This window comes from Carassius gibelio, chromosome A18 (assembly GCF_023724105.1).
Source record: "Carassius gibelio isolate Cgi1373 ecotype wild population from Czech Republic chromosome A18, carGib1.2-hapl.c, whole genome shotgun sequence".
Lineage (NCBI taxonomy): Eukaryota > Metazoa > Chordata > Actinopteri > Cypriniformes > Cyprinidae > Carassius > Carassius gibelio.
The window spans coordinates 8,398,562-8,411,699 of NC_068388.1; the positions used below are offsets into that span (position 1 = coordinate 8,398,562).

General features: G+C 37.5%; 1 protein-coding gene across 4 annotated transcripts; it reads right to left on the reverse strand.

Moving 5' to 3' along the window:
• Positions 1–51: 51 nt before the first annotated feature.
• Positions 52–10,929, reverse strand: LOC127934732 (AMP deaminase 3). Of its 4 annotated transcripts, none has more exons than XM_052532299.1 (16): positions 10,764–10,929; positions 9,903–9,986; positions 5,876–6,098; positions 5,600–5,774; positions 4,772–4,937; positions 4,275–4,494; positions 3,713–3,842; positions 3,435–3,629; positions 3,210–3,341; positions 2,933–3,096; positions 2,555–2,681; positions 2,059–2,222; positions 1,775–1,895; positions 1,280–1,453; positions 1,053–1,163; positions 52–758 (listed from the first exon to the last, which is right to left on the reverse strand). In XM_052532299.1, the coding sequence occupies exons 2-16, from the start codon at positions 9,955–9,957 to the stop codon at positions 585–587; spliced, it is 2,331 nt and encodes a 776-aa protein (XP_052388259.1). In that variant the 5' UTR covers positions 9,958–9,986; positions 10,764–10,929; the 3' UTR covers positions 52–584. The 4 variants fall into 4 exon arrangements, with proteins under 4 accessions (XP_052388259.1, XP_052388260.1, XP_052388262.1 ...); XM_052532300.1 differs by having other exon boundaries at positions 10,756–10,919; XM_052532302.1 differs by lacking the exons at positions 9,903–9,986; positions 10,764–10,929 and adding an exon at positions 9,054–9,877.
• Positions 10,930–13,138: the final 2,209 nt, after the last annotated feature.

Consider the following 13,138-nt stretch of genomic DNA (forward strand, 5'->3'; position numbering starts at 1 on the left):
TCTGTTCATCTTGAATATTAACAAACTAGTCATGAATTGATTCAGCGAGGCTTGTTTTGACACCAATTGATTTATTTGACTTTGAAAGCAGTATTCAGATACTGCTGAACATATCCACCACTGCATAGTTTCAAAAGACATTATACCACATCCTTATCAAAACAGCGTAACCATCTCTGTTGGTATACAAAATGTGCAAGTTCATGTACACAAGATTTTGTGACAAAAATAAAATGACACTCCATAGGTTGGCAAACAGAATAACAGCTCCAGATATTCAAGTTGCAAACAAACTAGTTTATCAAGGCAAATATCTCTTCCAGTTGCCAGTTTTTTTAAGCATAAAACATTTATCTAAAAAATACATTGTTCAAGTTACAATACCGAGGACTTCCTCGTTAGAAAAGGTAACAAATGTATGCTCCCTCAAAAAATTTCAATCATAATGCACCAAGACGCATGGCTCCATGTCTTGCTACAAGAATGATGTATTTCCATGATTCTGGTGCAAGATTAGGTTTTATGCTGATGTCTGGTCCACTCGTATGGACTCATGTTCTAGCCTATCTATCACCCTGCGATGTTTATGAGGCTTGTTCAGCCAAAGCTTCTGACTTGGCATCCACTAGGAAGCTGAGCTCATTGCACAAGGTCTCATGCCGAAAGGCCATTCGGATCTGTGCCACATTTGTTCTACGGATGTCATTTCCCTCTGGTCCATCCTGTAGATAATTCTCACCCAGGAAGTGTTTCTTCTCCTGTGAGATACATTTAAATGTCAGGTTAAACTAGAAAGCGTTTAGCTGTTTTGTGTATGAAAGGCCATTGACTGTTCCTCAATGTCACCTCAATTTTTGCTTTTCTTGGAAAAAAAAAGCAAAACGCAAAATCTTTTCTTGGCTTTTTAATGGAAACGAGAGATGAGCTGAAATTATTAGTAAATCATAACCCACAATATTATATTGAAACTGTATGGTGTCTAAGTAATTTAAAAGATTGAAAACAACTGCTTTATAGTCTAGGAGAGAGAGAGAGAGAGAGAGAGAGAGTACCTGATGAGACAGACCACTCTGAAGCACACTATTTCTGGCGATCTCACACACATCACATGTGCTCAGTTTCCACAGTTGTGCTGCTATGGCATACTCCTCCATCAAGGCCTCCTAAAGGTACATAACATAAAATCACATCACCTGACTGCTCTAGATAATTGCACTCAAAGTAGATTAATAATCAATTCATTCAGTGCACATTATTGCCAGTAACTGCTCTGCCTGACCTTTGTATAGTGGAACTGTAATGGATCATCTGTGGAGAGAGACACACAGAGGCCCTTTTGCAGGAACTCTCGGAGCGGATTCTTGGAATACTCCAGGAACAGGCTGTTATTGCTGAGTGGAGACATTGCAATGGGCACCTGGGCCAAATAATACAGGTACTGCAGGACAGGACTCTGTATTGAGAAATGGAATAAGAAAAATAGTTAAATCACAAGATAAGACACCATTGATACTATTAACTGAATTCTGAGGAGTTGTTGCAAGTTTATAAATTACTTTATTTTTTAAAGCTTAGTTCAAATGTGTTCTATGAATAAACAGTGCTCATAAACAGCTGTTGAGATAACATTCTCAATTGAAACAAGTACAGGCTTGGAGAAGGAAACGATGCTCTTTATTTCACAGCTTAACAAGCTAATTGTGTGTTATTTGGTGGATTCTGAAACTACAGTGTTGTGTGGTTTGATGTGCACACGGTCCTCTTTGGCACTGACCTTCTTCAGATTGAGTCCATGAGAGATGTTGTCAGCTGTGAGGAAGGCTGATACCAGATGGGTGATGGATCCAGCCTCGCCACAGTGAGGACGGAACTGGAAGGTATTAAGACCACGTTCTCTGAAAACAACAACAACAAAAATAGCATATTCAGCTATTAAATGGTTTGTGACTTCAATTATAAAGCATTTGGCTCAATTTGAGATTAACTTGTTTATAAATGTATTATGTGATGACAATGGATTTTAATGCTGAAATCAGCTTGATCTTAATAGCGACTTACTTTCGTAGGTTGTTGAGGACCATGATGTTGGCATACATGTGGAAGAGGTAGTAAGTGTATGGTGGGTTTTCCTCCATGGTCCACTCCTCAGGTTTTGGACTCTTATAGCTGAACATGTGATCACTGTGTTTGGACTCATCATCTACACTGTCAAACCCTGTCACCTGCAGAAAAAAACAGTGAAAGCTTTGCTGAAATCTATCCTCTGCCATTTTTTGCCATTAATTTCCTTAAGGCTTGTGGCTTGTGACTGATCAGGCTTTTCAGATATAGACTTCAGTGGAACCACATAAATGTTTTCTGTTTGTTTTTGTGACAAATTTGAATTGAGTCACAGTCCTCTGAGGACCTTGTTAAGAAGGCATCTGGCATGAGAGCTTGATGTAAAATGACTGTTTTGTGTTTAAGCTGTTAATTGCACTGTTGGTTATTAAATTGTTCTTATGTGGCATGATCCTGCTCTGACTGGTCTTGCCAGCTGTGATCAATCACTTACATATTTCAGGAAGACATGCGTTTCTTTGTGTTTCTGAGGGTTAACAGTGGCCTGAAACAGTGGGAGGAAGATGTTTTCTAGCATCTTGGCGAAGTTGGGAATAATCTTCTTTGATCTGAAAATGTCACTAAAAACAAAGTACACAATTTTTAATAAATGTATTTTTTTATATATAAATAACATACACACACACACTATGTGTGTACACTCATATATATATATATAATTTTATTTTCACGTTATTTTTTTTATTTATTTTTTTTCAGACTTGACAACTTTTTTTAAAATATTTTTTTTATTTTATATTTCATTTGAAATTTTTATTTTAAATATGGTAATACATTTGGTAATGTTAAGTTGCCATAGAGAATGACTTACTAGATCCTGGGCACCTGTATGATCCATCTCATGTTAGGGGAGTGCAACTTTTGATTGATAAACCATTTGGACAGGCTTTCCCATTCTTCAGGGGCTCGGCCATAAATTGAGAGACGGGGTTCTGCGTGCTGATATTTACTCTCCTCCAGTTCATGAGCAACCTCCTGCGCAGGACAGAAACAATTTCACTGTTTCCTGCTTAAGAACATAATCTGGATTTATGCAGATAAGCTTATGCAGTAGCTGCTAAATCAGCATGAGAGTTGATCAGTTTTACCTTGATGAGACGTGCGAAATATTCTCCATTGATGTAGTTATCGCTTTTGATGTAGATCTCTCTGAGCTCACTAGCACCTACTGGGTTGTATTTGGAATTGAATTTATCAAAGCGATGAAAGGTTTGTCTGCCCTGTAACAAACAATATTCCAGTTCCTTAATTACAGATCTATTCTGCATGACAGCGTCGATAAATTAAGTCCTGAGGTCATTTGAAATACATACCGCGTGTACATCCAATGAATCTACTGTGAGGTCATATGGGTCCATTTTTAGATTGTCAAACACCTGCTTGAGGGTGAACTTCTTTCCGTTCTTCTCCAGCACCACTCGGTGTGCCTCTGTCTTATAGGTGTCCTGGATGAACTTCAGTAGATGCTTCTGGTTCATGCAGGCAGCTGCGTGAATGTGCGTATCAACCTGAGTATTCACAATTATGTATATTTAGAAGAGAAAACGATCATTATCCATTAAGTAGTGTACCACTAATACATTTGAAATACCTTTCTGACATTGTAGAAGTCTCTGTGAGGAACACATTTCAGTTCCTTTAACTCTGCCATCTCATTCAGCATTTCATGAAGCTGGAACTTAGACATCAGGAAGTTAAGCCTTCTGTGACAATAGGTCTTCCTATAAAACAAAAAAAAAGGTCTCAATAATGTACGTCCTTTTTTGTTTATTATCACCTGTCATGTTTAGTATTTAGCAACACATGCAAGCAGTATTATCATTTTAGAGATTGTATTGTCTTAAAGTAATAGTTCACCCAAAAATGACAATTTACTGAAAAGGCCATACAAGATATAAATATAAAGGAGTTGTTTCTTTATCAGAACAGAACAGGAACCAATATTATAGAATACAGACTTATATTTTGGCCAGAAGCAGCGGTTTAAATGCCTTAATGATGGATTTATTCCTTACAGACACATAACTTTTGCTTCACAAGACACTAATTGATGGACTGAATCATCTTGGATGGCCTAAGGGTGAGTACATTTTCAGTAAAATTCCATTTTTGGGTGGACCATTCCTTTAGAAATATAACATAACCAAACTCACGTTGGTCCGTCTGCAATCATGGCAAGGACGTGGCTCATGTCAATAGCAAAGGTTTCCAAATCAGGATATGGCAAGCTCCGTGGCTGATCCTGTTTTAAGGCGTCTTCATTATTATAGACGTATATGATTCCGTCTTTCATCTTTAGGGAGTAGTTCAGATTCTGTGGAAGGTCTTCCATGCTGTAGGGATCCTCACCCTCTCTTGGAACAGGGCAGCTTTCTGTTAGCATGGAGATAAAGCACAAAGGTAACTTTTAGATCTGATGAATACTAATGTCATGTTATATTTATGCCATGCCATGAATAGAAACATGTCTTGTTTTTTTTATAGTATCGGTTTCCAAACCTTAATAACAAGCTACAGTTTTTGAGATAGAATATTAAAGATTTAGTCCAGTAATTAAACACTTATGTTTTCCCATAGCGATGTCGTTAAAGGGCTTAGAACAGGTAATTGTGCATTATTGCTGCATGAACTGTTGCCAACTAGGACATACCTGGCAGCACTTCTTCCTCCTCGCTCCATTTCTCATTACTGGCACTCCTTAAAAACCTGGCTGTGATCCTGGGAAAGCGGTGATATGCCAGCCGTGAATATTTTTCTCTGATGAAGAGTGCTTTCAGCAGGGTTTTTGCTGCTTGCTCATAGTCCTCGACTGTTATCTGTCAGAGGTGATGAATTCATTTAGTAAACTGCACCACCTTGTTCATGACTGTTCAAAAGTGTGGGGTTGGTAAAAAATGTTTTTAATGTTTTTGAAAGAAGTATCTTATGCTGCATTTAATCGATCATAAATACAGTAAAAAGAGTAATGTAAAATAATATTACAATTTAAAATAACTTTTCTATTTCATTATTTAAAAATGTAATTTGTTACTGTGATGCAGTTTTAATATCCCTCTATAATATTTATTATAAGTTGAAAGTTTTGTAGCTTGCAGGTCATATCTTGTTTTTTTATATGCCAGTGTACTTTTAAAAGTGACAGATGTGGACACATACAAGACAGTCATGCTCCATCATATGAGAGATATCCAGTAATCAAACATTAATCATTATGTCATGGATCCTCACTCACAATGCTTTCTTTTTCTAATTTAATCTACTAATCTACCACCACATCCAGAGTATTTGATTTTGAAACCACACCTCTACTGGTCATGCAAATCATAACTGAACTGGTGACTGAACTAAATGAAATAATTAACTCATAACTGTTCAAATTAAATGCCCAGCCCTGTTTATTCACTTCCTTGAACTACCCTTTATATATAGACCATATACATGATATATATATATATATATATAATAATTAGCCTCTTACCCCTGCACAGTAGTCTCCACTGATGGTGACCCTCTGGAACTCTGGGATATTGATTGGTGGAGGGCCTATAGGTGAGGACGGGGTCAGCAGGGGTGAAATCACAGACACTACCCAGTCAGGAGCAACTGATTGCAAGGATATAGACTGGGATCGCATCAGCTTGAAACTCTGCTTTCTAAAATGGGGCATACATGTATTTAAAATACATACTGAATACCTCATTAACGCAAATCACTGATTGGTTCTGCAGCCTGGACAATATTTAAGCTCACTGACCTCTTGACAGATTCCTCTGACCTCTGCTCCGCTATCTCTTTACGTAGCTCCCACTCCTTAGCCTGATGCAAGCCAATGGGACAGTCCTCAGGGACGGTGAACATGGACAAGGTGTTTTTAGAGTCTTCTTCCTTCAGAGCTGAAGCGTACACCTTCTCGGCCAAGAGTCGCACACTCTCATCCACCTCGTGGAGAGAGATCTTCGTGAACTGACGTGACATTTCTGCAAGGAGTGGTGTCAATAAAAAGATTCTATTATTAGTCAATGTTAATGATCAGGTATCTAGTAACAGCTTATGTACATTTATTCAAAGAATACTCTGGGCTGTACCATTTTTTCGTCAGCTTCTCAATCTCAAATCCAAGCCTGTATCTATTCCACAAAATCCCTTACCGTGGTCAAACGAGTCTTAGTGAAAGTGTACTGTTTGTGCTAGGCGAATAAGCGTAAAGAGCTGAGTTGCCAACATCTTGCCAAGACTTAAACAACTAGACTCTTACTTTGTAATTAATAGCACGTCACTATTTGTTTAATTTGTAATATTTTGGATACGAAATTAATGGCTGTATTTTGCCATAATATAAAACCATTACTGAAAATGGTAAAGTAAGTCAATTTAATGTGGCAATGTAATATTTACATGTACGTGTCATGGCAGTTTTGCAACTGCACAAATCATGGTTATAAACACGTCTTCAAGTATCTGTCCACACAGTTCAGGTTTCACTCTGCATCCTGTGCCTTGGTCTTAGTCAGGTATCTGTGAGGTTGTCCTGAGGTCAGTCACTAGATTCCCAAAGTGTCAGGCCAGTTGTTGTTGTGTCCTCTGGCAGCAAACTGCACATGGTGCACAGTAAGCACGGCATACACCTTCATTTACTTAGTAGGAAATCAAAAGTCATGGGAAAAGAACCAATGAAAGATTAACTAATGCAATGTTCACAATAATACTTAAATGTTTGTGCTCTAACCAAGCAATATTATCAAGAGCATGTTAAATATTACATCATTGTTCTTTCATATATCAGAAGGCTTGAACAATCATCACTGTCAAGAAGTGTAACTACGTGATTTAGTTATAAATGCAACATCAGTTTTTTATTTACAGGTTTATACAGTGAGTAGAAAATATTCTCTCAACTTTAAACAAAGTAAATATTAAGTGACAACTTAAAAGTTTATCTTAGAATATTTATCTATAATAATGTAAACAACATGTTGCCTCAGTAATATGATGCTTAATATAATATAACCCAGTATAAAGGAGTTTTTATTACATAACTGCCATTATACAATTTAATAAATATAAGAAATACTAGATTTGGGGGTTCTTGGCATCAAAAACTTTGGAAAGCCTGTCATGCAAGAGGCTTTAATATTGGATAAATTATATATGTATTAAAAATTGTATTTACATTCATTTTCTCTAACATAATGTTTCACAAATAATGATTTTAGGACTTGTCCGTTTTTTCTTTTTCTGTTTTTCTCACATGCTCTTTCTGCCACTAGTAAGAGAGTGACAATTACAACCTCAACACACTTCTTCCATTCACACACAGACTCCCTGAGCTTTCATAACCTCATTTACAACCTATCAGTTCCCATGTCTTGGCCACCTTTCTATTTCTCATTTCACATTATATATGTTTAAAGCAGGCCGGTCACATCCCTATAAACAGTTTTTAATGGCTGACAGGGTTATGGAGTCAACTGTTGATTCCTGTGTTGACATGTAACTGGATATTCCACTGCAGTGTCAACAGTCCGCAAGCCTTCATATAGAAGCTTGACAAGCCTGTGAGACAGTTGATTCCAGCCTACTCCCAGCCCTGCCCATCTAGGAAACCTAGATACCAGACGTCACTTTCACCACACTTCTAGAACAACTGTGCCTTTCCCATGAAAGTAAAGCCCTCTTAATATACTGAATTAATCATATATAGTATACAGAGAGATAAAGAGTGAGAACATACAGTATCTTACAACATATTGCGTAAATAATATTTATACGCATGTATATATGCATTTATAACATTTGTACGTTCTAATTTGACAATCACTTAAATACAAACCTATTCATAGTAAACAAAACCATTTTGACAGTCACTCATTTATTTTAACCCATTGAAAATACACATTCTGTCAAACAATTGTGCTAATGTTGAGCTATTGTTTAACACCATGTCAACATGTTGACTTTCTATTGAAGAAAAGTTTGTCACAGTTTATCCCTTACTTCAGTTTGACCTTTTCAAAATCAAATCATTTGACTGTCCCTGACCTTTCTTATTCTGCTTGAGCAGCCCTATTGTACCAAATGTTGGAATATACACTTTCTCTTACCTTCAGCACCTATTTTTTCCATGGTTTTACTGAATCTCTGTGTATGGACTTTCTCTTCCTGTTACTTTCTAACTGTGGTCTTCAGTTCTAGGTCTTGTTCGTCTATCAGGCGGCTTCAGTGTTTTCCAGTCTGGAGTATCCCGCACTCCCCTATTTAAAGCGTTTGACAGCATTGTGTCAGCAAAGAGCTTGGCTGGACATCACAACAAGCTGTAAGCTGAACCTGAGGTCCTTCTAAATGCTGGCAGGTTCTGGTTATGTCAGGGTAATTTCCCACCCCTCCGTGTTTTTATAAGAGAATAACATTGACTTGGCCTTGGCTCGCTCATGTTCCAGAAACATTACTTAACTTTTAAAGTAAAGCTGGCTATGCTATGGCTTAACATATACTGTACAATGTACACTACATGGCATTAAAAGCCATGTTAACATTCCCAAGCTCAACCTTAGCAACCTGTCATGTATAACATCTCAACCTGATTTTAGGTCAGCCCACACCAACTACACCCTACCCTGCACAGGTAACCAGAATCACAGGTTACTCCTTTTTAAGGCAACATAACTCATATGCCGCCAGTATACTGTAAGTGCATTATTATTAGTAAGCTTCTGGAAAGCACAAGCTGACACGCACACGGCCCAAAGGAATACTCTGTTCCAAACAGCATCCCGTAACATCGTAATCCGTCTTCATATACCCCCATGGCTGAAGTTACACTCACTTTGTTTTCCTGGATCTTGAAATGGTCATGGAAGAACACAAGGCTAAAAGTAAATGAGCAAAACATTCTCAAAACACTAATTCAGTACACAGTGAGAATATTTATTTACCTGCAGCTTTGAGAAGATCAGGCTACCACGCAGTTGTCTCGAAGAGAGTACAGGGGGTGACTAACAGAATAGCTATTTTCATTTGTGCCTATTAAAACTGTGTCTCCTCCGACCTTTCCTTATTTGTTGTGAAACAATTGGGAGAAGCTAAACTCCGCCCTGCAGCGTAGCACTGGCTCCATACCTGCCCTTCCCACCGAGCCTCTGCCCCCTCCACTTACCTCACATTTCTCTGTCTGAATAACTTTCTTTCTATACCATCTCAAAGACTGAAGATAGTTACTTTCATTTTAATATACAAGTCCTGCCTACTTTGTGCCATACATTCACGGTATGCATCTTGTTTTGCAGCATTTGATTAAGTTGTCTTTACTTTCACAGAATCGAAGCATGCAAACCATTAAATTGCAATAAAATCATTCTCATAGGGCTCTATTAAACACCAAATAATTAATGTATTCAAACTGAATGCATGTCATTGGTGTAATTTAAATAACTTTCTTTGCATTTAAAATGAAAACAAAACATTTTGTAAAACAAAAAAACAAAAAAATGGAGGGTTGCACAAGTCATCGACACTTAGCATGAGGTTAGTGCTTCATTGCGAAAAGGCTATTTATAGAATCATGCAATGCACTTTTGATAGAGCACTTTATGACATGCTTGCAAAGAATGTTGAGGACACATTGCCATGCTATGTTTTAAACCTACTTTGACTGAGTGACAACACCAGATAATATGTCTGCAGGCCACCTTTTAAGAGTTTGTACTAGTGGAGCTGCACATCGGCCTCTTACAAGTAAACATGCAGTGTTCAGACAGAAGTTTATCATACTATGTCAAACTTACCCCTCCCTAAGCTCGGCGTCGATTGTTGCTTGGATAGAGTTCCTTTTCTGCTCATTTTGTACAGTGTAGTAGATGCGACACGATCTATAGTATAACCAGAGAGACCAGATGTTCTTAAAATACATTGCAGGAATATTCATAGTATCATAGTATATATCCATAGTGTTAGGAGAAAATTGTTAGCTTGAATGCAATGTAAATCGCTCTGGATAAAAGCATCTGCTAATTGCATACATTTTATTATTATTATTATTTTATTTTATTTTTTGTAAAAACACCATGATGAATGTATGTGTTACTTTATAAGAATACATCGACATGGGCTGTTTACCGCTCAGTGAGATGAAGATGGCTAACAGCCAGTATTGAAAAACAGGAAAAGGAAACTGGTAAGAACTAACAATCTAGCACACTATTATTACAACGTCAGATACAAAAGCAAAACACATGAATTATTGTTACAACACATATGCTAGAGTACATTTTACTGGTGTTTTGGTGTAAAACAGTTCCCACTCAACGCTTATCTACAAGAACACAGTTCTGCAGTTGTGAATAAGGAAATGCAACATTTAAATAATGCTACCACCCCTGATAAAACTGTGCAGTGTTTAATCCATGCATGTTAAAGATTAATCCATTTTACAAAGGGAGATCTGTTAAAAATTTTAAACAGTGTAGGATTATGTCATGGTTTAAGATTAAAGAAAAAGAGCGTGGAATGAAGCATGAGCCCACAACAGGTTCAGACCTGCAGGAGATGATTGAAAAGAGGCCACAGGTTACAAGCACTTCCAGCTGTAGTAACAAAACAGCCAAGGGGTTAGTAAACAGTTTTAAAATAGATATTTACCAAATCACCTTAAATGTTCAGAGCTATGTAGTTGTAGTTTTCTCCCTGCAGTCTTGCGGTCTCTCTGTGCGTGTAACTGTCCCCTGTGACAGTCCGCTATGCTCTGTAGTGCAACACTCACTGGGTGTGAAGATATGCATCAAGGCTCTAACAAGCTGCTTCTCCAAGTGAAAAAATGTCACAGCATTTAACTCTTTCAGTGCTGGAGGTGGAAACTTTGTTTTTATGAGACTTGAATCTTGTCTGGTGAGCTTTTCTGGGAATTTCATTTCTCTGAAACTTTCATTGTGTGCCGCATAAAAAAAGACTTTTGACGTCGTTGTACCGTAAATTTGCATAAGAAAACAAAAATGAGCGCACAAAAGGCCACATTTTGGTTGTTATTCACTGTATAAACATACACCTGCCATTGTTATTGGTCTGAGCAGAGAACTGGCACTGAGAAGAACTAGAAAGCTAATTGATGCTAGCTTTCACATAGGCACACGTTTTTGCGCTCAACGTTACCACTTTGAAAATTTTATCCATATAAAAATATACACGGACGTCACTGACTGCTGCTCGCGTGCACGAGCACCGCGTTTTTAACTCGCTGTATTAAACAATGTGAACTTCAACTTCTAGCTCATCTCGAAACCAATTAATTCATCTCATTGAGAGTGTACATTAATTAAAATGTCTTTTTATAAGTAGGCTATAATTCTTTTAAATGTAACTTTTCTTTCAATTAGAAAAAATATGGAAATGTCTGTTTTGCTTATCTCCCCAACTCCAGATGAACGTTTCGCAAGACTGCCTTTTTATCTGAAGGTTAAATGACAGTTGCATTATTACCTTATCTTTTCTTTGCTTATGATTTTATCAGTGCTCTTCGTTTTGTTAGGCTACTTTCTATTTCTAAAACTTGAACGTAATGGCATGTTGCTTTATCCAGCGTGTATAATAATTGAAGGGGCAAGTGCGCCCTCTCGTGGTGTAGTTTCTCATGCTAGATGACACAAAAGGTATTTATTTGTTTATTTATTACATTCAAGGTACAGAACTGAAATCTGCCATGCAAATAACACAGACAATTTTCCCTCACTCTTGCTTGAGTTTAATTGATTATTAATTAACAGGTGTCACATTATTGAATGATTCATGTGGAAAAAATGCTTTCCATTATAGCGATATGAACTTGATAAACATCTTATTTCAAAATAAACTATGGATGCCCTTTTTCTGTATACAATAGTTTCTTAAGAATACATGTACAGTATGTAGGGTAGATATAAATATATGAACTTTTAACATACATAATTTTTTTTGTATGTTAAAACAATAACACAATAAAAGTACACAATACTTATTCACAATAAAAGACTACATAACATATTAAAGTGAAATATTGCACGGCTCCCACAGAATATATAAATCAGTCTTCAAGTATATGGATGTCCTTAAGGACGGCAAAAATCATTTCTTTCATACAGAATTTTCTCTCTGTTCTTCATCATTGGTCCTCCAGGGCAAATAGCTTTAAGTCATAAAAGTTAGTTATTTTTCCTCTTGCTATTCTCTCTGCTCTTTAATGTTCCTTCATTCCACCAGCAGAGGGCGCATCAGTGCTGGAGAAGACACAGAGTCAAGTCCCAAAGCTCCATTAGAATGTCAAGAATGCTAAACACATGCATTGATTACCAATTTCCTGTCATATTGCCTTAGACCCACACATTCATGTATATATATATATATATATATCCTAACTGATTGCACTTCTTTTTTCCACAACCACTTTAAGTGACCTGAATCCTTCAGTCCAACCCATAAGGCAGAGGATGGAGAGAGGGATGCTCCAGTTGCTCCTTTGTGCCTGAAGAGAGCACACTTACGTTCAGCAAAGGAAGTATCAGAAGTATCTCAGTAGACCAAGCAGATGAACACCAAAGGCTCAGGACAAACCGCAGAGGTGTTCACGGGGTGTTCTTTAATCCCCTTTGTGGATGGATTGTGGAAAGTTAGTGCAAGAAGGTTTGATGGGAACTAACGTCTCCGCCGCCGTCCGTAACCCTTGGAGCTGATCTTTTCGGTGGGGGCGTTGTTCGTCTTTGTGTTGATTAAATTCAGCAGGTGGGCCAGTTCATGCACTGAGCAGGTGGACAGAACACATCCCGCTCTTTCCACTCTCTTGACCGAGTAGGCTGGATCTGTCCGCTTTAGCCTCACACTCCTGGAGAGAAACAGAAAGCAATTAGTTTTACTTTCCCTGCCAGTAACCAGCAAAAAGAGAATGTTCTCAGAACATTCTGAGAAGGTTCTCTCAAAGTTATGAACAAACATTTAAGATTATAGACTTTTAATTCAAAGTTATCTGGTCTTTAATAATATGCACAAAAGCATTATT

Excerpts from the sequence above, each read along its gene's own strand:
- LOC127934732 (XM_052532299.1), bottom strand. The coding sequence starts at position 9,957 with ATGAGCAGAAAAGGAACTCTATCCAAGCAACAATCGACGCCGAGCTTA. Across the intron at positions 4,495-4,771 it reads GGAGGAAGAAGTGCTGCCAG|AAAGCTGCCCTGTTCCAAGA; the intron begins GTATGTCCTAGT and ends CCATGCTAACAG. Across the intron at positions 3,630-3,712 it reads ACTTCTACAATGTCAGAAAG|GTTGATACGCACATTCACGC; the intron begins GTATTTCAAATG and ends GTGAATACTCAG.